Source organism: Epinephelus moara, chromosome 18 (assembly GCF_006386435.1).
Source record: "Epinephelus moara isolate mb chromosome 18, YSFRI_EMoa_1.0, whole genome shotgun sequence".
NCBI classification, from domain to species: domain Eukaryota; kingdom Metazoa; phylum Chordata; class Actinopteri; order Perciformes; family Serranidae; genus Epinephelus; species Epinephelus moara.
Window position 1 is genome coordinate 10,275,097 of NC_065523.1, and position 24,493 is coordinate 10,299,589.

Here is a 24,493-nt window from a genome sequence, read left to right on the forward strand (position 1 = left end):
GGCTTCTTTCTGAATAATTCGGGAGCTAATGATCCTTTGTTAACTTGTGATGGCAAATTGAAAGCAGTATCACGTTCACCTTGAACCACACAGAACATCCTGGCGGCTTTACATTCCTCATTCATATCAGTACATTGTCCTGGTCGTGTCTGCATGCAGCACCCCCTTCTCTTCATCTCCTCCCTCCTCTTGTCTGCTTGCATTACGCCGAGCGGGTCTCCTTAACCAGATGCGAGTGACTCAACAGTCTGCGGCATCCCTGTTGTCGCAGGGATAAAGGAACAACAAAAGGTCAAAGCACTGACAACATCATCTGCGCTGACATGCTCTGTCCTTCAGCGTTTCAACACTAGGTGGAGCACTCGGCACGCACGCACACACTGTGTAACACACATGTGCTCGGCTCGTGTTCACACCCACTCGTGTGAACGCACTCATGCATGCCGTCATGCAGCTCATGCTGTTAAAGCTGCAGTATGCTCCAATCCATCCAGCCTCTTGTCACTCAGCTCGACTGTCCTGTCCATTAAAGGTGAAGTGCTAAAAAAAAAAAAACTTTGCTGATGACCTTTCCCACTGTGAAACAGGCTGTGTGCAGGTGAGGCACGTGGAGGTATTGATTGGTAATAAGGAAATGAGTTTTCTCTCCTTTTCTCTCTCTCTCTCTCTCTCTCTCTCTCTCTCTCTCTCTCTCTCTCTCCATTCTATGGGAAAGCTGCCCAGTGACTCTAATCAGAAATGAATTAGATAGGCACGAGTCCCAGCACATGCCGAACGAGGAAAGGAGAAACACAGCTCTTTTGTCTATCCTGACAGCACCGACCTGCTCACTCTCTACCTGATATCAGGAATTCTCTTTCCCGTGTGAGAGCTTATTTTCTGTAGACAAATGAAGTAACAAATTAGGCGTCATTTAATTTTTTCTAAACAATATGCTATCTGAGTCAAGTACTGATATCAAAATGTCAAACATCTCAGAAGTTAAATGTTGTCAAACACAAGTAATCATTCAAAAACTTTGACCTTTTGACTTAGCAACATTTTGTTTTAAATCAGGAACTATCTCATCAAAGAACGAGTAAAAGCAGTTTATGTTCTTTAAATGTGGTGATATGTAAACAATATTTTCAGATAGGTGGTGACAGTGTTGCACTCAGTTGTTCATGTGCAAAGTGACAGATATTGTTGCATATACATATAAACAAAAGAGATCAGAGAGAAGTTTTAAATCTGTAGACCAGTTTTGAATTTTTTGACCAATCACTGTGTGGATGAAAATCTTGATTGACATTATCTGGTTCTTCAAGCTTCTGATATATAAAAATTTGAAACTTTTCTTTGTCATACATGCTATTACACTGAATGTAAGACATTTGAAGATTTCATGTTGGACTGAGTGAAACTGTGAGGGATTTTTTTAGACCAAACAATTGATTGATGAATCGACAAAAAAAGTCTCTATCCACTTCAAAACATTTTCTTAGTTCTCAGTCTTTCCACTCTTCTTGACGTTCATCATCATTTTTTTAAATTTGTTGTTAAGTTAATTAGTTTAGAAAGTTGTAGACTCAGGGCCAGGTGGGAACACTAATAGAAAGAATTGGGACAGACCTAACTGCATGACCTCTGCATGCTTAGATAAATAATTCATGTAAAAACATGCTGAGGACTTGTACAACTGTCAAGAACTTTACTGGTCACTGGATACACACATGTAGGTGCCAAACAATACATCTGAGTTCTTGGTTGTGCCTGTTGATCAGGGTTTTTACTCCGTTTCATTTCAGATGTCAAAACCATAGACTAGATGGACAATGCATCTCCACTTCCTCCCACTGTACAAAAATGAAGCCAAAATATCCAGTGCCGTGTTATCAAGGTCCTGCTTCTACACAGGCCCAACTCAGTGTCATTAGTCGAACTTAATCACGAGCACACCGATTGATACACAGCTGTCAAGCGTGATGCCATACCCCCTTTCTATAGCACCAATTAACTAATTAAAACTATGAATGCATAATAAGATTTAGATTTGTTGTTGGAGGCGCATAAAGTGAAAACAGTTTGAGGCCCATGTGTTAAATTACCTGGATTTTGAGCTCTGCTTTCACATCGTTGGGCCCATTGAGCAGGCGCACTAGAGACTTCAGCGGAGCAGCTAACTTCCATTTCAGCCCTGCACTAACTTATCGGACCAAAGGGATCAGATCCTGCCAGCAAAACAAGACAATTCAAAGGTTACAGACGTGTCTTTTACAATGTATTTCTATTGAAAAATGTCTTTTTGGGCCCAATGACATCACGTGACAGACCCGGAAGTTGGTATTTCACAGTTTGGTCACTATGTCAGATTGGCCTCAAGGCCTGTCGCTGTTTGTTGGGGCTTGATTAAAATTGAGACTTGAACATAAATCAGTATGATAAGAACTACCTAAAATGACGGAAACCACCTTTGTGAAAAAAGTTATTTGACGACATGTGCTTTGATGTTTTTAGTATGGCCCATGTACCAAGCTCCAAACATATAAGGGGCGGGGTTTATGATCTATACTGCAGCCAGCCACTAGGGGGGTGATCAAGACATTTTGGCTTCATTTTGGGGAGCAGTCATGTCCTCCATCTTTATGTTCAGTCTATAGTCAAAACTAATTTAAAAAAGAACCTCCAGGGGCATCCTGCCTCACAATATAATTTAGTAAGAGTGTCTGGTATATATTCATATGTGACTTTATATGGTTCATATCTCCATGTAGTAGTTGTATAGTAGTGTAGTGTCAGCAGCTTGCTCACATTATTAGCTAGCTAGCTAGCTAGCTAGCTAGCAATCATTAGCATTGCTATCTAGAATCACCCAACATTTTTAGCAAGCTTGATGGAGGAAGACATCCTAAAATTAAAACAATAAGCCTGAATGAAAGGCTAAAAGGCTGCGGCACAATCCATTAATGGGTCAGGGTAGGGATTTTAGTTTTTTTATTTAGTTAGATAGCTTGTTTTGAGCTTGGAGGCTTCTTGCCCCAGGCAGGAGTCATGTTGATGCTCCTTAACAAGATTTTCATGTTTGTGCTAGATCAACAAAATTGGCTACCCAAACCCATTTATTTCTTCTACTGCACATGCTGAAGTCATATTCAAATACTTTTTAATTTTACATCAAACTGACTTTGTTCTTATGGGGGGCATCTCCCCCCAGCTTATACTTTATTTCCTTTCCCTTTTTTGTAACAACATGCACTAAATTCACTGTTGCAGATAACTTTTGCCGATTTATATGTTAGGAAATTAGATAACTTTGGGTTTAAGTGTTTATTAGACAATGCAAGCAATTTTAATATGTCAGCCTGGGCTCTGAACACTTGTTATCAGCATTTTAAATTTTTTTTTTTTACATTTACAGAACAGACAATCAATTAATTTGTCAAGAAAATAATCAGCAAATTAATCGATAATGAAAATAACTGTTAGTTGCAGCCCTAGCTATAGATCTCTATTCTAGCACTGCCTCCAGGACAGTGTGCATTCAGAGTTTATAGATTTGCACTTACAATAATCTGCTAAATCTAAGAAGAAGCACACTCTGGCCATTAGGAGCTATTTATTTACATCTAGAGGGTTTACAATTGCCTGAAAATGTAAATTGCTGTCCTCTTCCCAGGGAATGGCTGTGCAGTTTGTTAGAAGTGACGACTTAATTCAAACTAACTCCAGGAAACCAACCTAAATTGCAAGGGATTATGGGTATACGAGACAGATGTTGACATCTGATAACCAGTGGTCCATGTTTCCTGGAAAGCAGAGCAAACCTAAATTAAGAGAGCGCAACCACAGACAGGACCAACAATTGTATTCAGCTCTTTTTTTATGCGTTCAAGCAGCAGCAAAATAACAAGAAAGAGTGCAAACAAGTCCACCGAGTTACAGGACATTAAAACAGTTTTAATACCACTTCCTCACTTCACAGATAATAAACCGTAGGCATGACTGCACACTGTCTCTCTGTCCTGCACCTTTGCAAGCAATTAAAAGGCATCTCCCCTGCTGTTGAAGAGGCACTCTTAGAGGGCATTTGACTTCTTCCCGGACTGAAATTGACATGGCAGCAGCGGCAAGGCGGGCTTGGAATAAGGCCATGAGTATCGTATCAGCCTGACCTGCAGCCACTGACAGGAATGTTGATGGGGGCTGGTTTATCTGCACCACTGTGGAAAGGTGTTTCTATAACCTTCACATTGATGATTTGAAAGTTGATTAGAAGACGACTTTGGCTAAAGTCACACCGACAAAGAGACTAACAGAATGCTGTCCTTGCATCAGCATCTTGTCTCAGCTTTTCTTACCTCTGTGAAGTGATGTGCCGGTTAACATGGCGGCTGTGCAAACAGCAGGATTGTTTCTTCAATGTGAGCCCTCCCTCCCCTGACATACGGAGGACCATGGCGGAGAATAGTAATGTACTCCGCTGTAACCAGGGCTTCTGTCTTTAATGAGAGCCAAACATGGGCACATCCATTTTTAATACTTCACTGACTTTTAGCTAAATGTCATACTTGTGCATTGAGAGCAATAGCAAAATGAAAGTCTGGAGTGCCTGAGCCACAGGGAAGATAAATGGACATATTTGCCTCAGCTTGCAGCCCTATCATTTTCCATAAGCCGCTGCTACAAGAGTTTTTTATGTCAGCTTTGTAAGAGAAGCACTTTAATTTCAGGGAGTATGTTATAATGGCTAACTGTGATCAACCAAACAGATCGATAACACAAGTTCAATCCCAGGAAAGAAGCTCGCTGCATGAAAGCTCGATTTGTTTCTCAAAATAAAAGACCTGTTGTAACTTAGAATCAGTTCAGTCTTTAAACACCTCAGCTCTGCTTCCTGGTGGTTAGAGGCACTCGTGGAGCTGTGAGGGAGAAAGTAATAGAAGTAGCTTAAATTTTGTAAGACTGGTGCTTAAGCAGGAAACTCATTTCTGGGTTCAAGGTGTGTTTGCATGTTTTTATAGTCGTAAAAAGTAGTTTCATTGAGCAGTTTGAAAGAAGAAGTCTGCTTGAAGCCTAAAAAAGAAATGAAATAAGAAATGAAAAACACATTTGTGTTAAGTGGTTGCTACGTTGTATCTTCCCTTTTATTACCGCCTATTTCTGTCAATCAGACATGTACTTGTATAATTCAAATCAGGCTGTTTTTAAAATATAACAGTCGAATACATTGACATGGCCGCTATTAATGTTTGCGTTCAGCATTAAGGAATCCTTTAACCCCTAAATGACTATTTGTATGACAATTACTCCCCATGTTATATTAAATTAATTAAGAAAACTTTTCGTTTTCTTGCACACCTCCACAGTAAACTCCACGTTTACCAGCAGCAAAACTGTATCAGCACATTTGATTACAAACTCTCACACTGGTGCGGTATAATTCAAGTCTCACTTATTCAGTTGTATGCTCATAGATTCCCAGCCAGACAGCCTATTCCAATGAGGAAGTGAAACTTATCTATGCTCTCTTTTAGGCCAGATATCATTGACAGAAGCAGTGATTTTACCTTGCTGAACATGGGAGCTGCTTGTCTACACCTGCCTCGATCAGTTAGTTTATTTGTGTTATGAGACTTTGGTAGGGTTAGTTCAGATTCACTAAAATCTAACACACTAACACAAACATAACCACCTTTTATTCAGGTCAACAAGAATTTTCTTAGTTTTTGGATTCTTTGTTCACTGGAGGCATACCAGAAAAACAAACAATGTTTTTTTCACAAATTCATGGTAACATGGGCTGAGTAACTGATATACAAATGGTCACTGGGGAGGTGAAGTATTCATGACGATGCCTAAAATGTTTGGTTAAATGTGCTGTTACATAGTTTGTCCTCCAGGGGACGCTGACAGGTTTATTGTCTGATCTTACTCTCTTATTTTTTGGGGAAAAACAGTTGAGTCAGTCAGAGTTTATAGGCACGATTCAGGATGGGAATTTCCTCTCTCTGTGTCAGAGCTAAAAAATAAATGTTGCTAATCATGGATAAGATTTACGGCACCATACAGGTTGGCGTTGAAAGTTTATTTACAGAAATGACACATTGGTTCAGTAGACATCACGGGCCACTATAAGATCTGAATCTGTCTGATAATTTATTCATTGTTAAGTTAGTTTTTCAAACAGACGTGCCAAACATTTGATGGCTCAAGCCTTGCAGATGTGAGAACTTTCTGCTTTTCTGCGTCCGTCATTGCACTAAATTGAATGTCTTTGAATATTGGGCAAACAAAACAAGACATTTGATGATCACCTTCAGCTTTATTTTTTCTGTTGTATGAGAAAGTAATTGTGCATTGCATCCCAAGGATCAGTGACTATTGCTTTATTGTTATTGTATACTGACAAAGGACTTACTGTGTTACCTGCATCGTACAGCTTGTCCATTGTCCATTTCTTACTCTGTACTGTCCTATTTACTTATTTTTAGAGACATATTGTTAATGGTGTTGTTGCCTCCGGGGCTGGCTTAATTTAGATTTGATTTGTGAAAGTCTATAATGTCAGTTCATCAAAATTTGACTCTGATATTCCCACAAGAAGTGCAATTCGTATATAAGGAGAAAAAGGTTAATGAGGTCAAATTCAAAGTTAAAATTAACATTAATCCTTTTTATATCAGTGTGACAGGAGTAATTTGCGAGTTATTTGTGACTTTACAGGAGGTCAAAGCGGATGTTTTGTAAAAGGATACTTAAAATAACATATATTACCATTCCTACTATGTGATGTACAGTATTTAATCCCTTCTGTTTTTTGCTGTAGCTGTTCTCAGAGAGGTTGTCAGTTCTGCTGTCAGTCAGAAGCAAAGTGATGATGGATAGTGGTGCGTTACACAGCTACATGAAAGCTTGGGCCCCTACGTGAAGACTCATTTTGCAGCATTTTTGCCCGTGGCTCTGGGTAATTGGGAAATATTAGTTACAGTGCCGTGAAGACCTGCATCCCTGTGGTCATGCAGAGCTCTCGCCTTGCTATCGCTTACTGACAGCGGCGGCAGAGTACAGTACGTCCTGTTTCTGCCATGTGCCACAGAGACACTAATATGCCTCATCCAATGTTGTGCCACAGGGGACATAATGCAGAGTAGATTTGTTTCTTCAGCTGGCAAAGTGAGGAATAAGACTTAAAAATAATTAATTTTTCTTCCTCTTCCTTAACCCTGAAACATGCACCTGTCCAGTCTGAACTTGGACTGTATTTTAATATCATATTATATATTACAGGTTGAGTCCTACCTGTATTTCATCAGTTCTGTCTGAACAGACCTACCTATACTGTACTTTGCCTTTAAGGGTTCATGAAAACATATATTGGTGATCCATTGTTTATAGAGATTTCATTATTGAATTAAGATACCAATACCAAAACCATACTTTTGATAATCTTGCTTTGACAAATGCAAAACTTCTCAAATGTTAAATGTCAGAAGGACCTTAAAGCAATATAAGACCACCTGTAGCCAGAAATGAAGTATTTTCCAGGTTGGAGTTTAAACCGTTCCTTATGATACAGCCAAACTGAGAGGGAACTGGCGAAGGTAGAAATAGAGGCTGACAGAAAGAAGAAAAGTGCAAAAGTTTTTTGAGCTCATGAAATGCTTCGTGTCATACTTTTCCACGTCACTTCTATCTTTGATCAAAATATTGATTAAGTTAAAATGAAGCAAGGCTTAAGCACAACACTTGAAAATTCTTTTATCAGTGCAGTCATCTTTGTTGATTGCCCCATTCAGTGTCAGTTAATGCTTGTATTGATTAATGTGACATTACTTTCAGAATTACATATTATCCATCTAACCTCTTTTTAAGAGAACTAGTAAAATAGTTTGTAAAATTACTTTCTGCTTCACGTAATGGGTTACATCACTTTTCTGTTTGTTTTGTGTCACTTTTGAATGGACTAAGAGGGTTGGTGTTTTGTGGCTCTTCAATAAAGTGGCTTTAACTTTAAATTATTGGTTCTATATAGTGACACACTTCTGGTTTATTCACAACCTCTTTGCTAAAAAAAACTCTGCTTAAGGTCCTTAATAAACAATATTATATATTGTATGTATGTATGTGTGTGTGTGTATATATATATATATATNATATGTATATATATATATGTTAGAAGCATTGTCTACTGTCAAGGATACAACTAAGTGTTCTGTCCTGTTCCTCTTGTAGTCCACCACAAGCTCATTGCTTTTGCTGATATTGAAATTATTCTGGAAAATTATGTAATTCATACATGTCAATGTAGTGATAACTTCCATTTCGCCCCCATACACTTAACACCTTTTTATTAAATTCCACCAAAGTCTTCACTACATATATCATATGAGTTTAGACAGATATGAATGTAAACTGTAAACTTGACTGGTTGGTGGAGGCATACAACCGTGAGGCGATAATTCTAGTTTTTAATATTGTCAGACATTTTATAGATCAAACGATTAATCTAGAAAATAAAAGTCAGATTAATTGATAATGACAGTAAATGTTAGTTGCAGCTTCATGAGAGTATCAGTTAACATCAACAGCTTTTTTTACAACCAGATGAATGATTGTTTATTAGGCTGCCAGTTCCTTATGTTTTCAACTTCGATCACAGCCTAATTTAACTGTTTGATCGGCACCGTCAGCCTTTAATTCATAAAAGAATCAGTGTAGCCCGTGATGCTGTGAATCTGTCACTTTTTATTCCTTTTTAATGGACTCTATGCTCTAATTTCCTTGGCAGTAATGAATTAGCTGAGGGGTCCAGTTGGACGCTTGAACCCCCTTCTGAGAATTCAAGAGCATGATAGATGTGTGATGCACTGTGATGATCTGTCTGCTGGTTAAAGCCCTCGATCTTGTCTTGGCAAAGGCAGCCGGGGCCGCGGCCTGCCAGCGGAGTGTGTGGATGAAGAGAAAAGGGCAGATGGCGGAGAGCCTGTCGCTGTGGAGAGTAAAAGCTGACAGGGAAAATTTCCCTCATGGAGTGATTACTTTTTTAATTAATGCTATTAATATTTTTCATTGGACCAATAAGATGTGTCTCTGCTGTCCTAGAAAAGGGATGGAGGGATGTTGTGAGCAGAGGTGTGGATGAGAGTGCATTTTAATAGAGATGGCACCATAGTGGTCAAGTTTGACGCACATGGTCCATCAACTATATTTCATGATTAAGTATTTGGACGGCTGATGAAGATGACAAATGTGTTTGCTCATCACCTCTTGACCTCATGTTACTTTAAGAATTTGTTCATTTTCTTCACATAGACAAACATGTCACACATCTTTGAGTCATTTATGTCTTGATATTTTCATTGTTGTCTTTCAGTTGGCGTCAATATGTTCTACATCTGCATCATAGTCTATCTGTATGGAGACCTGGCCATCTACGCAGCAGCTGTGCCTATATCACTCATGGAAGTTGCCTGGTAAGACCTATATTCTCACTTTATGCCCTTCATTCTCACTTTTATTGTTACATAAAACGGTATATATAGACGCTCCCCTTGAAGAACATTTGGAACATTTACTACTTTCCATTTTGGCAACTTACTGCACATCTGTCTTTATCTCATCGGCTCCTCTGCCCCGACACTTTGGTCCTATTGCCACCTTTTGAACTCAAGATTAAGACAATAAAACTTTGCTGACAGAGGCCTTTAGGCCTGCTGACCTCTTACCACTGCCTCTGGCGTCTGAGTCGTGTTGACCTCCCTCCAGACAGATTTTTATTGCAAGTCCTTAGGCCAGACTGGGTCAGAATAAGGTATCTTATATGATCACAGACGCAACCCTTCAGATCCTGGACCACAGAATAGCCATGCCCCCTCAAGTGTTATTGTAGTGAGATTATTTTGGAATGAGGATGGTTAAAGTTTCATACAGTAATGTTTCAGGCAATTTTAAAGAAAGTATAATACAACCCTGATTGCAAAAAACGTTGTGTAAAGCGTAAACAAAAACAGAATGCAATGATTTGCAAATTCTTTTTCACCTACATTCAGTAAGGCAAGATGGTTAATGTTAGAACTGATAAACTTAATTGTTTTTCGAAATATACACTTATTCTGAATTTGATGCCTGCACCATGTTACAGAAAAGTTGTTTACCTCTGTGTTACATCACCTAAGCTTTTGGGAACTGAGGACACTAATTGTTCAATTATTTTTCTACCAATTTTGCTTGATATATGACTTCAGTCACCCAGCAGTCCAGGGTCTCGGTTGTTGTTTTTTGTGCTTCATAATGCGCCACACATGTTCAGCAGGAGTCAAGTCTGTACTGTAGGCAGGCCAGTCTAATAGCTGCACTCTTTTACTACAAAGCCATGCTGTTGTAACATGCAGAATGTGGCTTGGCATTGTCTTGCTGGATTAGGAGGGACATCGCTGAAAAATACGTCATCTGGATGGCAGCATATGATGCTCCAAATCCTGTTTGTACCATATAGCAGTAATGGTGCCTTCACAGATGTGCATGTTAGCCATGTTATAGGCACTAATACACCTCCATACCATCACAGATGCTGGCTTTTAAACTTTGTTCTGGATGGTCCTCTTTCTTCATAACTTTTCTGTTCACAATGCACTTCAACGAAACAGACAAAAAGAACACTTATGGGGCGTCGGTGGCTTAGTGGTAGAGCAGGCGCTCCATGTACAAGGCTGTTGCCGCAGCGGCCCGGGTTCGACTCCAGCCTGTGGCCCTTTGCTGCATGTCTCTCCCTCTCTCTCTCCCCCTTCACACTTCACTATCCTATCAATTAAAGGCAAAAAATGCCCTAAAAAATATATTTTTAAAAAAAAAAAAGAACACTTATCACAGTTTCTTTTTCTAAAGCGACAGGAGCACATTGACAGAAAGATAAGTGATTCCATAGTTTGAGATCTGATCTTTCAACCAAGGCAGTATGTAATTAATACTTTCACTTTACTCTTTAAGTTTTTGAAAAAACTCTGTTTCTTTTATTTCCTGTTCCATTTAATTAATTTTACAATAATAGAGTCACAGTCATGATTTCGTCTTCTTCTTTTTCTAATTGTTGTTGTGACAAAGCAGGCCTACGTCATCCTGTCCTGAGGCACACCACACTGATGCTGTCTGATCGTATTAAATTCTCTTCCACTGTGGTCCAAACCTTGCTAACCTTCGAGCAAGAATAAATGTGAGATGTAACTGAGACTTCAAAAGCAGTTTGCTTTGCCTGAAGGCACAAACTGCAGACTTCTTAGCAGCATGGGCAGAAGCAGAAGATTTTACTAAAGCTCTGTCTGTCACGCAACAATGATCGGGTTTGTGATTACTTTTAAGAGACACTCTTTAAGTTTTCACAACCGCTGCCGCTCAGACATTTTACATGACCAGTTGTAATGAGAGTTCAGACTTTGAATTTAAATAATGATAATGACAGTCTGCAGTGTGTGTTAGTTTCAGGTGGCACAATCTCACAAGATAGGGGTAAACATTAAACAACATTTAAACATTAAGGTTTGTTTGTTTGTGGGGTTTTTTTCCTGTGCAGTGGAAATCACTCCTGCAGTGCTGGAAGTGTGAAGTACAATGACACAGATGCGTGCTGGGGTCCTGTCACAAGAAAAGATGCTTACCGGGTGTTTCTGGTAAGTCCCAACAGCATGCACTTACCTCTGTTTATCCCCCTCTCTCTTGTCGAGTAGTTTGTAAAAGACACTACCAGTTATTTACCTCCTCCAGGACTGTAGTCATGACCCCAGTTAGTTTCAAGGCTTGCCCTGATCCAGGACCAGATACTATGTATCATGGTTCTGCATGGATATCTCTAGGACCTCTTACATCTCAGTCAAAGGTGGAAGAAGTATGCAAATATTTTACTGAAGTAAAAGGAGAAATACTACAATGTAAACATACTCTGCTGCTAATAAAAGCACATCTAACGTAACTGCATTTAAGTACGAGCATCATTTTACTACAATACCAAAAGTTAAAGCACTTATTGTGTATTTAGAATAATGCATATTATATAACTGGATTATAACTATTGATGCATTAATGTGTGCATCACTTAAATAATGCAGCTGGTAAAGGTGGAGCTAATTTTAGGTATCTTAAGCCCTATTCACATGGGACTGGTATTACCAGGGGACCTCAGGTGATTTAGAAATTACCCCTCCACATCTGTATTTCGTGCAGTGCATTTGCACGGGATAAGCAAAGCCTGTATTTTACTTAAATTTACTGACATTATCCCTCGGATATGATGCACACAGTCATTTGTAATTCCACTCTACACAACACAGAAACACTACACAGCACCACTCGTGGTTATGTAACCTCCTTTTTCTTTTAATTGTGGGTTACACAAACGCAACTGATTCTGCCACACATTGTCACATGTCATCCATCTCATCATCTGTCGAGGTTTCACTCTTCTAATTGATTTGAGCTTGCTTATTTTGCAACCAGGTCTCCATGCTGTGTAGCGAAGAAGAGTCTCATGCAGCCAAAATGCTGTTAAAACTTTCAAAACTAAGGTATAAAGTAGCATAAAATGGAGATACTCAAGTAAGTACAAGTATCTCAAAACTGTACTTTGTTACATTCTGCTACAGATCTTGGTAATAAATCCACACATAAATTTGTTATGGAAATAAGGTTGAAAATATAGACTCTCTGGATGGTTTACATTTACACAAAGACAGGGTTAAAATTAATGATCAGTGCTGAGCAATGTACCTCAAGTTAACTTTTGGCCTCAACAGTCCAGTTGCAGCTTGACTACAGATGTTTTTATCTCCTGTGTGAACAAGGTGTAATGTGCCAAGCCAGGCCTGCATTTCTGTCTCAGACAACATTTTCTGTCCTCTGAGTCCCTGTCTCACTCAAACTTCCCCGGACACCCAACCTCTGCAGTCCACAGGAAGTGTGTGTGTGTGTCCTTGAAGTCTTAAGCGAGCCAAACTCTGTGATTTCCACTTGAGCTTTAACTTTGCACAGCGACAGTGATAGATGTGCTGATCTCCTCCTGTATAATTTCTCCGCCTCCCTCCTCCGTGCTCTCGTCTGCTTCTTATCCTCGCCTACATTTTAATAGAATGAGCAGACCCCAAATAATTTGCCAATAAGTGAACTTTTCCCCTTTATCTCCTAATGGGATAAGCCTCTTACTGTATGTAAGCAAATTGAAATAATGCTGATTTGTAATCTCCGCTCAATTTGTTTACACATGCATTTTTGCAGAGTAATTTCCCAGTTTCATCATGAGCGCTCAGGGAAATAGAGATGTAACACTGTAGAATATTTTCACTGGTGAACACTGACACGTAGGGATGCAATGATCTGACCTGCTTATCTAACTCTACTGATACTTGGGGCACCGGCCATACATGTACTGCAAGCAGTGCTCTTTTTATCCCAAAGAAAAGAAACCTCTCTTTATATACCTGACTAAACTTATTCTTAAATAGCGCTGTAACCACACATTCATTCTTAACTGCAAAAGGAGACATTCATACACCAACATCCTTTTTAGGCCTGTGCAAATTTATTTGCATTGTTTTAAAGGTATATTAAACTGTGGTGTTACAGTACGTTAAACTCCTAACAGGACACAACATCACGCTCAGCTTGTCTAATACAGCACACACTGTTTCTACTGTTGAATTACTGGTTGTGTTCAGTTACAGACCTTACAAACCTCTTTGTTCAGTATAAATTTGTTAAACATTTAATTAAAGCTACTTCATCCATGCAGTGTTTACAAAAAACATCAGAACAAAAAGTGTAAAAACTGCATGAATCTGCTTCAAGGAAAAGTGAGTTGCGTTGATGTCTCATTATTTTTATCGACCAATTCCTGTCTCTTTATCTCAGCTAATCCGATCTCAATCAAGTCGCGAAATGAACTTTCTAGGGTCAGACTTTGGTCAGTCAGTCTGTTTTCAATCCATCTATCTGAACTAACTCTGTGAGTGTGTATGTTAATTCACGTAATGACATTTTTTGATGTTATAATGTTCAGATCAGGGGTGTCAAACTCATTTTAGTTCATGAGCCACAAACAGCCCAGTTTGATCTCAAGTGGGCCAGATCAGTAAAACAATATAATAACCTATAAATAACAACACCTCCAAAAGTTCCCCTTCTTTTAGTGTAAAAAAGAACAATTATAAAACATTCATCCATTTACGAAACTTTACAGCCTGCGGTGTCTTAAGAAAAATAAATGCAATTTCAACAATATGTCTATATGTATGTTTTTCCACATTCTGTCAGTCTACTACTCACCGTCATCACTTGTTCATGTTTTCATACGTTACCACCCGTGTGTATTAATGCTGGCATCACCACACCAAACTTAAGTGGAAGCGATTGAGAAAGCAGGTTAAGTCTTTGTCTGCCTCACAAAGCATTTACAAATATAAGGTTTTGGCAGTGCCTTAGCAATAGGGTTCCACTAATACTGTTTTAAGATAGAAGTCTGATAGATTATTTTGTACTGAATGTTCAGTATATTTACATATGACCACAATAAGTATTCATTGGTTTCAGTGAACTCTATTCAGCAGGGTGGAAAAGCCTCTGAAGCAGCATTTTACATTAAGTAGACTACTCACTGTTTAACTTGCTCCTCAGGCCTGACACGTCTGGGCCTTTACAAGTGCATCAATATTAGGTGTGCAGAGTCATCCAGTGGGCCAGGTAAAAGCGTATGTGGACTGTTTCTGACCCACAGGCCGTATGTTTGACACCCTTGGTTTAGATTTTAGGGGTGGCTGTGGTACAGGAGATAGAGCAGGTTGTCCACGAATCGAAAGTTTGATCAATCCCCAGCTCCTTCAGTCCACATGTCGAAGTATCCGTGGGCAAGATACTGAACTCCAAATTGCTCCCGCTGGTGCGTAGTTGCGTGAGAATACCAGGTGAACTGAATACCAGGTGGCACCATGTGTGGTATCCACAGCCACCAGTGTATAAAGGTGTGTGTGTGTGTGTGTGTGTGTGTGTGTGTGTGTGTGTGTGTGTGTGTGTGTGTGTGTGTGAGACATTAAGTGTAAAAGCACTCTGAGTGTTGGGATGAGTAGAAAGGCGCTATAAAAATGCAAGTCCATTTACCATGCATGTCTTAAAATTTGGCCCAGTTTTGTATTCTGTTAGTCTGTGTTTGTATGTAGTCTTTAACAGTGATGATGTATCTGCTCTGTTTATGGTGTCATCACTGAAATGCTCAGCTGCGGAATACCTTTAATTGTGTAATTATTGTTGAGGAATTTTTGTTTTGACTTTGGTTGTCAATCCATCTGCTCATGGACATCATGCGTTTTTCGGCATATAGTATATTTTTATCCAGGAAATTGTCTTTCTTCTTCTGGTTAACCTTTCCTTAAATAAATCAGAAATCATTGAGCCAGCGATGAAACTTTCAGCAGGGCCTGTTAGCATACTGTACAGTGTGTGGACTGTCTCTTCAATGTGTGTCTGTGTCTTCACAGGGTCAGAGGCTCTGGCCTAGAGACACTGTCCAGACTCTAAAAGATGAGTCTAAATAATTGACTATTTCTCATCACCTGTGCTATACCCTGTGGAAAGAGCTATCAAAACCTGCCCCGCCCAGGACATACCTGGGCTCCTTTGTATTCCCAGTGTTGTGTGCTGAGTTGCAAGGACAAAGTGCCCTCCTTCCACAGCATTGAACTGAGTGTTCGTTTTTGTAATGGACCATTTTCACTCAGGTCTAACAGAGGTACAGAGTTTCTGAGGGGTCATTCAGTGAAGCCATGCTCAAAATTGCTAGCTGAAAGATTGACTTAAAAATAAATTTGAAACAGGGTTCTTCATACAAACATCAAGCTACCCAGCTTAATGCAGAATAAATAAATGTGCATAAAGCAGGAAATTTGTTGTATTCTAAAGTGGTGTTTTTGAGAACAGCAAATTTAATGCACTAAACCCAATTTAGAAATCCAAAAGTTTAATTTGTCTTTCTTATTTATGTTTTTTGCACATAGATATTTTAATAAATACATTATTAAATAGATGCTAATTTAGTACCAAATAATTGAATATGATGTGCAAGTATGTTTTGTACAAATAAGTGAGAGAGCTGAGCAAGTAATTTCTGGCTTACATGGCAACAATAACATGTTTTTCTTCTGATTATCCTGTGTAATGTAGTTTTTCTTTCTTTCTTTCTTTCTTCTTTTATTGAACTTCTCTCATTTCATTTCTACTGTAGTTACAGTAACATTCATGTGTAGTGTGGATTACTGGATGCCATCAGGGGCCTGTAGCTGTGTTATGTTTGGACTACTCTGTTATATGGGAGCTGCTTTGGTTGTGTTCAGGGGAATCATTCGGAGCGATGCTAGAGACATTACTGCAGCCATAACATTTTTAGAGTTTAGAAAATGACGAGAGATTAAAGAGCAGCCTGATTATGGTGTTGCTCTAAAGAGGTTTAATCCCCGCGTGGGTGATTGGTGGTGAGAGAGGGACAGAGAGGCAAAGAGACAGTAAGGGGGTTGGTGTTAGACAGAGGGAGTTGTTGTGTTGATGGACGGAGGATTTCCTTTGTGAGTCCTGCAGGAGAAATCCTCAGAAAGTCCTCATGAGTTCAGAAGCTTTTATTCACTACTCTTTACTGCTGGACTTAAGTATCTGTCTGTGTAATGAGAATCACCCCAAATAAGTTCCAGTGGTCACATCTTGGGCTTCAACTTATGATTATGTCATCGTTATCTGTTAATGTGTTGATTTTTATTTTATTTTTTTCATATTAATTGATAAATCTTGTGTCTATAAAATGTCATAAAATGGTGAAAATACAGATTGCAAGTGCTCAGAGACCAAACTGGTGTATGGAAATGTCTTTTTGTTACAGTCTGGAACCCAACGATAGAGACAGAGAAGGCAGCACACCCTTAAACTTTATAGATTAATAGAATTATATCAGCACTAATCTCACCCATCCCTCTCCTGGACCTCTCTGCAGCCTTTGACACAATTTCCCACACTATCTTCCTCGACTGCTTATCTGAATCCCCAGGCCTCATTGGTGCTGCCCTCTCCTGGTTCAAATTATATCTTTTCAACAGGAAATAGTTTACCACAATCATAGGATACAATTCCACCCCTGTATCAGTCACCCAGGGTGTGCCCCAAGGCTCTGTGTCTGGTCCCCTCCTGATTACCATCTACATGCTTCCCCTTGGTCAGATCAACCGATACCATGGCCTAAGCTTGCTATGCTCATGACACCCAGCTGTACCTGAGCTCTAAACTATCTACCCAGCTCCCCCACAGTCCCTTGACAACTGTCTGCATACCATAAAAATATGGTTGCGTCTAACCTACCCAAGCTCAGTAGCAACAAAACTGAGCTCATGATTGTGGCTACCGAGGTGCTGCTCCAGGAGGTTAGAGATCTTCACCTCAGTGTGGACAGCTGCTTCATCTGCCCATCCCTAGAAATCTGCAACCTGGGTGTCATTCTGGACTTCATCTTTTTATTTAAGTCACACATCAAGTCCATCACCAACTCTGCCCGCTACCACCTCAAAAACAGACTCCGGCCATCACTTGCAGACTCTGTGGCAGAGACCCTCACCTATTCAAAGCTGTGCACAGGCTCCAGTATGTGCAGAACTCAGCTGCCAGGATCTTCACTCACACTAAGCCCTGGCAGTACATCACCTCCACCCTCGTCCATCCTCACTGGCTCCTGTTTTGTATCAAGCTTTGTATCTCCTACAAAATCCCTCTCCTCACCCTCAAATCTCTCCATGCCCTTGCCCCCTGAGTAATTATTTGATCTCCTCCAGCTCTACACCCCATTGGGAATCTGCTGTCCTTGAACCTGGGTCTGTTCACAACTTTCCACACCAGTACACAGACTTATGGGGGCAGAACCCTAAGTGTGGCAGCCCCCACCCTTTGGAATTCTGTCCCGGCAGAAATCCGTAATACTGCGTCTATGGACACCTTCTTGGGACTTAGTTAATTTTGTTATCCCCAACAAACACTCCTACTTTTTACTGTTCTCTTATGATATGTTTGTGTTCTCCATATGTGTAAAGAATTATTGTGTCCCCTGAAAGATGCTATAAAAATGCAAGCTATTAGTATTATTAAAAGCAGTTTAACAGCCAGGTTTCTAACAGTTTCTCGTCAATGACCTTATTCGTCGGTGCCCCTTCTGTCTGGACTGGAGGTTCTTAGATTTTTACGTGTGAATCTCTTTAACAGTTTTGGCAGGTTCCCCCAGATGGCTGCTCCACAGCGATTGGGGTGCTTTGTTGGCAGTGGACAACAGATTGTGGGTTATTTTTAGGTTTGAGAACAGCTGTCCCTGTACAGATGACTAGACCTTTACCAGCAGCACTCCTGGTAGACACTAAGGAAATGAGGAGGGATGAGGGAAAGTGAGGACAAACACTTATGTAGAAACCTGGTTTGGATTACTTTGGAGTCATCGCAGTTTTTGTAATCTTCTCCTAATAACTTCATTTTTGTTTCCGTGCTTTTGTTCAACCTGTTGCCATCAGTTTCTTGAACTGTGTGTTGTTTTCTACAGATTGCCTGACCCTTGTTTCTCACTTTGACACCCGGAGGGCATGTTTGAATTTAGTGTGTTTTCTGGCAGCACATTTTCTTTTTAGCTCCACACCTCAGGCCCCCTTCCTTCATCATGTGTCAGTCACATCAAGTGAGTGTCAGTCTTGACATTGACACTCAGCCTATAGGGGAAACTGGGGTATATATGTGTTTCCACAAAGTTAAATTCTGCATGATCTTCACAATGATCCATCCAGCTTTGTCGTGCTCTGTTTTTTTTTTCAGCTTTCAAAGGCCACAAGCCAATACAGAATGATGTTTTAATGCACATCAAACTCTCATTATAGTGGGCGTTGTCATTTTCATAAAGACCTCAGTACTGAATTCACAAAGAGACAGACTAATTACTTCATGATAATAAGGCCCAAAGCAGCCCGATTGATATTCATCAGGTCTGATCTTTGACTTAATCAGTATTGACTTTACACATCAGCACTATCAGCAGTGGACATGTCACCACAGCCATTTTCCTCATCCAAGCTTCTGAAAGCTCTTAAGAACATCAATCGACCGTGATATGCTGTGCGGCTGATTGATTCTCATGTTTGCTGCCTGAGTGGACGGCTAGAGGGCTTTTCCTCCCATATCTACAATATTTGTTGGCTTTGGGGGTGTGAAAGGGAGATGGTCGAGGCCATTGCATAACAGAGCACTCAGTGTTGATCCTGGCCCTTTACACAGCTTTGATTGAAAAGATTAAGCTGCCATGCAACAGTGGGGTGTTTCTGGGTTTTTGTTCAGCTCCAGCAGAGATTCCCGAGACCTCAATTAAACTTCTCTGTCCTTGATTGTCCCCTGCTAAGTTTTCTTTTTGAATTTCACCGCAGGGGCTTTGTCACAGTGGCTGGCCAAGCAGCGGTTGGTGTACTCCGCCCTGCTGGACAGCCAGTACAATTTAAATGGCTGATTTATTGTTCTTCCAGCATGTGGAAAGTGATGGAAAATCAATGCAGTATATGAGCTCAGAGACAGTTTATGCTTACACTGCATTGTTCACTGCTTATCTTCATGCAGATGTTTCGATTATAGTATGTTTCTATTAAGCTGTACACTGTCTTATGTATTGAAATAAAGTTAATTTGAACTGCAGGCAAAGTTGTTGCCTGTCCCCTAAGAGTTCAGAAGTGACCCACCCTGCCACTTTTCTCAATAAAGAGCTGATTGATTAATTAACTGACTAATAAAGATTTATTCCAAGAGGAATTTCTGTGACCTTGATGGCTGTTGCCTGTGAAGGCCTCCTGCCATCTTTTTACTGCAGAGTCTCTGCCTGTTACACACAGTCAAAAGTGAGAAAAAAAAACAGTAGCAGGTTGGGTGAATAATTTGACATATTTATCTGTCAGGCTTTTTAGGGAGATTTGTTAACAGATATAAAATTCAACAAAAATAATGCACTTTAAGTTATAGAAGATTTCTCTTCACTCCAATTGTAGCTTCGCCAACTTAACACAGGAAAGGAGCAAAATTATGGTAACAAATTCTATACCATCACTAGACCTGGGTATCTGTACTTGATAACCAAAATAACCCAGTACCAGCTAGTATCCAAACATCTCCAGTCAAGCGATTCGTGCATTTAATCCTTTTTGCGCCAGGGTCTGATACCAAACCATCCCGACTCTCCACTGGATTAACAAACTTTCTTCTGCTGCAGTTTCCAGAGCTGCTGTCCTCCTGGCGAACGGACAGTTCAACATCTGTCCGGTAAGTGCAAGGTAACACAGCGGCAGTGGCTAACATCCAACACTTTAGCCGTTAAATGGTAGTTAATAGCAGACACCAAAGCATCATTAGTCATTAGTCTTGTTAATAATCAGTTAACAATCAGCAGTTGATAATCAGTAATCAGCCGTGGGATGCTAACAGTTACCTCTGTCACTGTGTGTGTAGTTGGGAAAACTCTTACAACTTTCCCCTGGCATGGAGCTCAAACTCCCACAGCAGCAGCTACAACCCATACAGTTTGTGGTGCGGTGAAATCGCACATTGTGTTGTGGTGTGTTTGACAGAGTTGACAGTTCAGCGTGCTGAGATGCCACCAAAACATTCAAAGGCATGGCTGAACTACATGCCACTCCATTCACATTTTAGGTATCCAATGAAGTACTCTATTGGTAGTGGTATCACTTTAAGGGTGCTGGTATTCGTACGGGTATCAACATTTTTTACACAATATTCAGCTCAAACTAGTACCAACTTTGTATCAGTTAAAAGTTTGTTGTCATACTTTAAAGACAGAACTGGGCAGCACAGTTGGATTTCATCTCAATCAGAATCAGACATAATATCAAGTCTGAACACTTTATTTAGGTGTAAAACTGAAAACTGAGTACACCTGAACTGTTGGTAACAATCCCACATTGTACAGGAATAGTGTGTGGTACCTTGTTGCCTCATATTTCTTTACCAAATAAGTTTGTTCAACCTGAGAGTTTAAAACCTGTCTGATTGTCTGACTATATTAATTTGCTGAAGCAGTGTTATTTTTTTGTTCTAATAAGAATGTTGACTGAAACAATGAAAATAGAATCCAGGTTAAATTGTTTTATCACATGAAAGCATCATTTTGAAAGAAACAGATAAATAAGCTGTCCAGTATTTGTTCACAGTCTTAATATACAAGCCTTTTTACCAATGCATAATTTGCCCTTAAGGTTTGAACTGTGGGGTCATTTTCTTCTTCCTCCTGGAACGTTCATATTTTACTAAGCTCATACTGTTGAAGTACCAGTATCGGCATAACTTTACTGATTTGAGTACAGCAGAATCAGCCTCAGCTGCCATCCTGCAGATCACATGGCTAAGTGCTCAATGTGTACAGTAAGGAAGTATATACTGTAGTCAAGCGGCAGCGACTTTCCCTGTCAGGGCCAGAGCAGCAGGAAGACGACAGTACAGATGGTTTAATGGAGATTATCGCAGCAGGAAGAAGTGTTAAAGCTGCGATCCACACAGGGGGGAGTCCACTCCACACAACAGCAGGAAGTATCGGTATCAGAGCAGCGTATCGGGACGGGGAGGATTCGCATGATGCTGCTGCTGGGAAGACTGGTGATGAGGGAGCAGTTGTCAAGGAGACACAGGGGTCACTGAATTTTCTTTTCTTTTTTTAGATCTAGGTGGTTATTCAGCCCATTTTGTTGCAGCCGGATGAACTGGATGATTCATTGATTCATTAGGAGAACTTGTTTGTATTGTGTAAAGAATGTACTCATACATCATGCTTTTATTAAACCGTAGTTGCCCTTTTTCACAGTAAAGTCTTATCAGATATCACACGGCATGGTCAAGGGCACCGTGTGTGTGTGTTTAGTGTGTATGTTCGGTCCTGATGAGACTGTCTTCCGAAGAAAAATTACAGCATCAGTCATTTCAGCAAATGCTCCAAAAGTGACACGTTTACATTTAACTTAGAACACCGTCTAGATTGCTGTTTTTTTTCTCGTTCCCTGCCAAAATTCAACGTTGATTTATTTCAACTATTAACATGATTGTTCCCTTACCTCAACTAAATTGTTATCATTGTAACCATGACAACAAAGGTCCCCTAACCTTAACGAAGTAGTAAATTAAACCCCAAACCACAATGTCTCTGGAACATGGGGGAAGCTTTCCAAAGGTGGAGATGCGGAGTTTCAAAGTCAAAGGTATTTAACAGGCAAAGAGTGTGTAATGAAAGATGCCATTGAGTTGCATAATGGGAAATGTAGGATTTAGGATTTAGGGTTGTCTAACACTAGCTACGTTGTTTTTGTGCCTAAACCCTAATCAAACCATAACTATACCCATACTGAAACAGGTTTTGTTTTTGCTGTGGCAATTTGGAAGGTGCTGACAAATGATGTCGTCCTTCTGATGGGATGTCTCATCAGAAAATGTACATGTATGAATCTGGAGGGCAGTTACAAGTTATATAGTTTGTCTTTTAAAGGATAGGTATTCAATCTTTCAAGTCAATCTTAAAACAAAAGTCAGCTGCCGATATGAGCTTTTCTTGCCATAATCATTCCCCGTGTTCATACTGGTTGTTCAGAGATCTCTTCTGACTGCACTGAAAGTGACAGGGAACAAAATCCACAGTCCTCCTTTGCAAAAATGAATCAAGAAGTTTATGTATGGCTTGTAAAATTGTGTATATCTACTTGGTTTGTCGAATTTGGATAGCTGAAGCTGACAGGATTTTGTCCCACCCCCCTTTTATATCAATGAGGGTAAGCTAAATAACAAAAACACATCTCTGTGTAATGCAATAAAACTCTGCAACATCACAAACTACATCCTACATCCAGACGATCACGCAGTTGAATCAACATCTCTCTAAAACAGCTATGAACATTATAAGCTTCATGAAGGGAGGATTTATTACAGTAATTTGTATTAGACTGCTTTAGTTTTAGGGAGGTGCAATTGAGCGTATAGCTTTATCCCTCTTTTTCGTTTTGTTCTTTTTTCTTTAAAGAATTGTGCTTTTTTCCAAGTGACACAGTTGTTTGTGAGCATCTCTCCTTGGAGGGTAAGATAAAGTATATGTACTCCATTTGTCCCCTTTACTGCTTTAATAAGGTCCTTTCATTGTAATTTCTTTTTCTTTTTTGGAATGAGGGACAGTGCAGGGGGAAGGAGGGGGAGACAAATCTACATGCGGGATGCAAGGAGTGTGAAGCTGGTTATCTGGTACAAGGACATTTCAGAGAGATGTAATGGTCTCACTGGCTGAAGGCAAATTAAGGTGATTTCCGTGAAATTTACAGCAGTTTGTGGTAATGTTTAAAATGCAGACAGGTCAACAATAGCCGTCTACACTAAGACCAGGTGTAACCTTGAGCTCATTACACGTCCAGATGCATGTTTGTGGGTTATTATGCTGTAGGTTGGCAGAGCAGTCCACCTCGCGAGTCTTTCTGAATTGATTGGGTAGTCAGGTCATGGTGCTCTGTAGTCGCTCCTTAGGGAACAGCTGCTTAAGCGCTGTCCACTGACCCATTGTGCCCCTTACCCAGGGAGGAAAATGGAATATCCAATCGTTGTCTTTTTCAATTACGTCTTGACGTATTGCATATTCACACAATGTCCTCTTTGTTGATTTGTTCACAAGGTTTATCATCAGTGTAATTTGGGTAGAAAGTGTCCTGTACTGTAATGCAGCTGCCTCCTCTTACTCCTCCTCCTCCTCCTCTGTCTCCCTTTAACAATAGTTGGGATGATGGGCGGAGTGAAATAACTATCGTCCTATTAAACTGCACAAATGATCATTTCTCATCTCCTCCCCAGATATGTCCCAAGCTTGTCATAAATCTTCACTGTGTGTTGTTGCTCATTATTTTTACCTAGGTAGGTGTGTAATGGTTTCCTTTTTGGGGAGCAGAACGGCACATTATGAGTTTTAATTAGGGGAATGTCTTGGAAATAGCAGCTTGTTCAAAGTCATACAGTCTGCAGCAAATTGGATACTCGTCGGTGTTAACTTTGATAAGTTACTGTCCTTTTCTTTCAGGAGGAACACATGTCGGTGAATGCATGTTTTTAAATACAGCTGCAACAGGTTTGAAAGTATTTTGAAAGTAGTTTGTCTAACGTGACCTTCCATACTGTAACAATAAAGGCATTTTAATTGTTTTAAAAGCGAGTGCCTTGGAGTTTTCTTGTGAGTTTTTTGATGTTTTAAAGTACATTCCACATTATTTAGCAAGGTAATATTATGAGTTTATAGGCAGAGTTTTTTTGAGGCACATATTTTGATTGACACCTTTCTATGTGAATTGTTAGTGTGTGTATTGACTACTGTATGTCTGTGAAGTGCCATTTTTCCCAGTGCTGCAAACCCATCTTTGCTTGAATAGGTTGAATTATTTATCATCTAATACTCAATGGCTGGCAG

General features: G+C 39.9%; 1 protein-coding gene across 1 annotated transcript in view; it reads left to right on the forward strand.

Annotated features, from left to right (window-relative positions):
* Positions 1 to 24,493, forward strand: part of tmem104 (transmembrane protein 104) — a 79,861-nt gene that overhangs the window by 12,227 nt on the left and 43,141 nt on the right. Inside the window, exons 7-8 of the mRNA XM_050070197.1 lie at positions 9,353 to 9,452; positions 11,546 to 11,642. Of these exons, the coding sequence (XP_049926154.1) occupies positions 9,353 to 9,452; positions 11,546 to 11,642 (197 nt within the window). The remainder of the gene's footprint in view (positions 1 to 9,352; positions 9,453 to 11,545; positions 11,643 to 24,493) is intronic.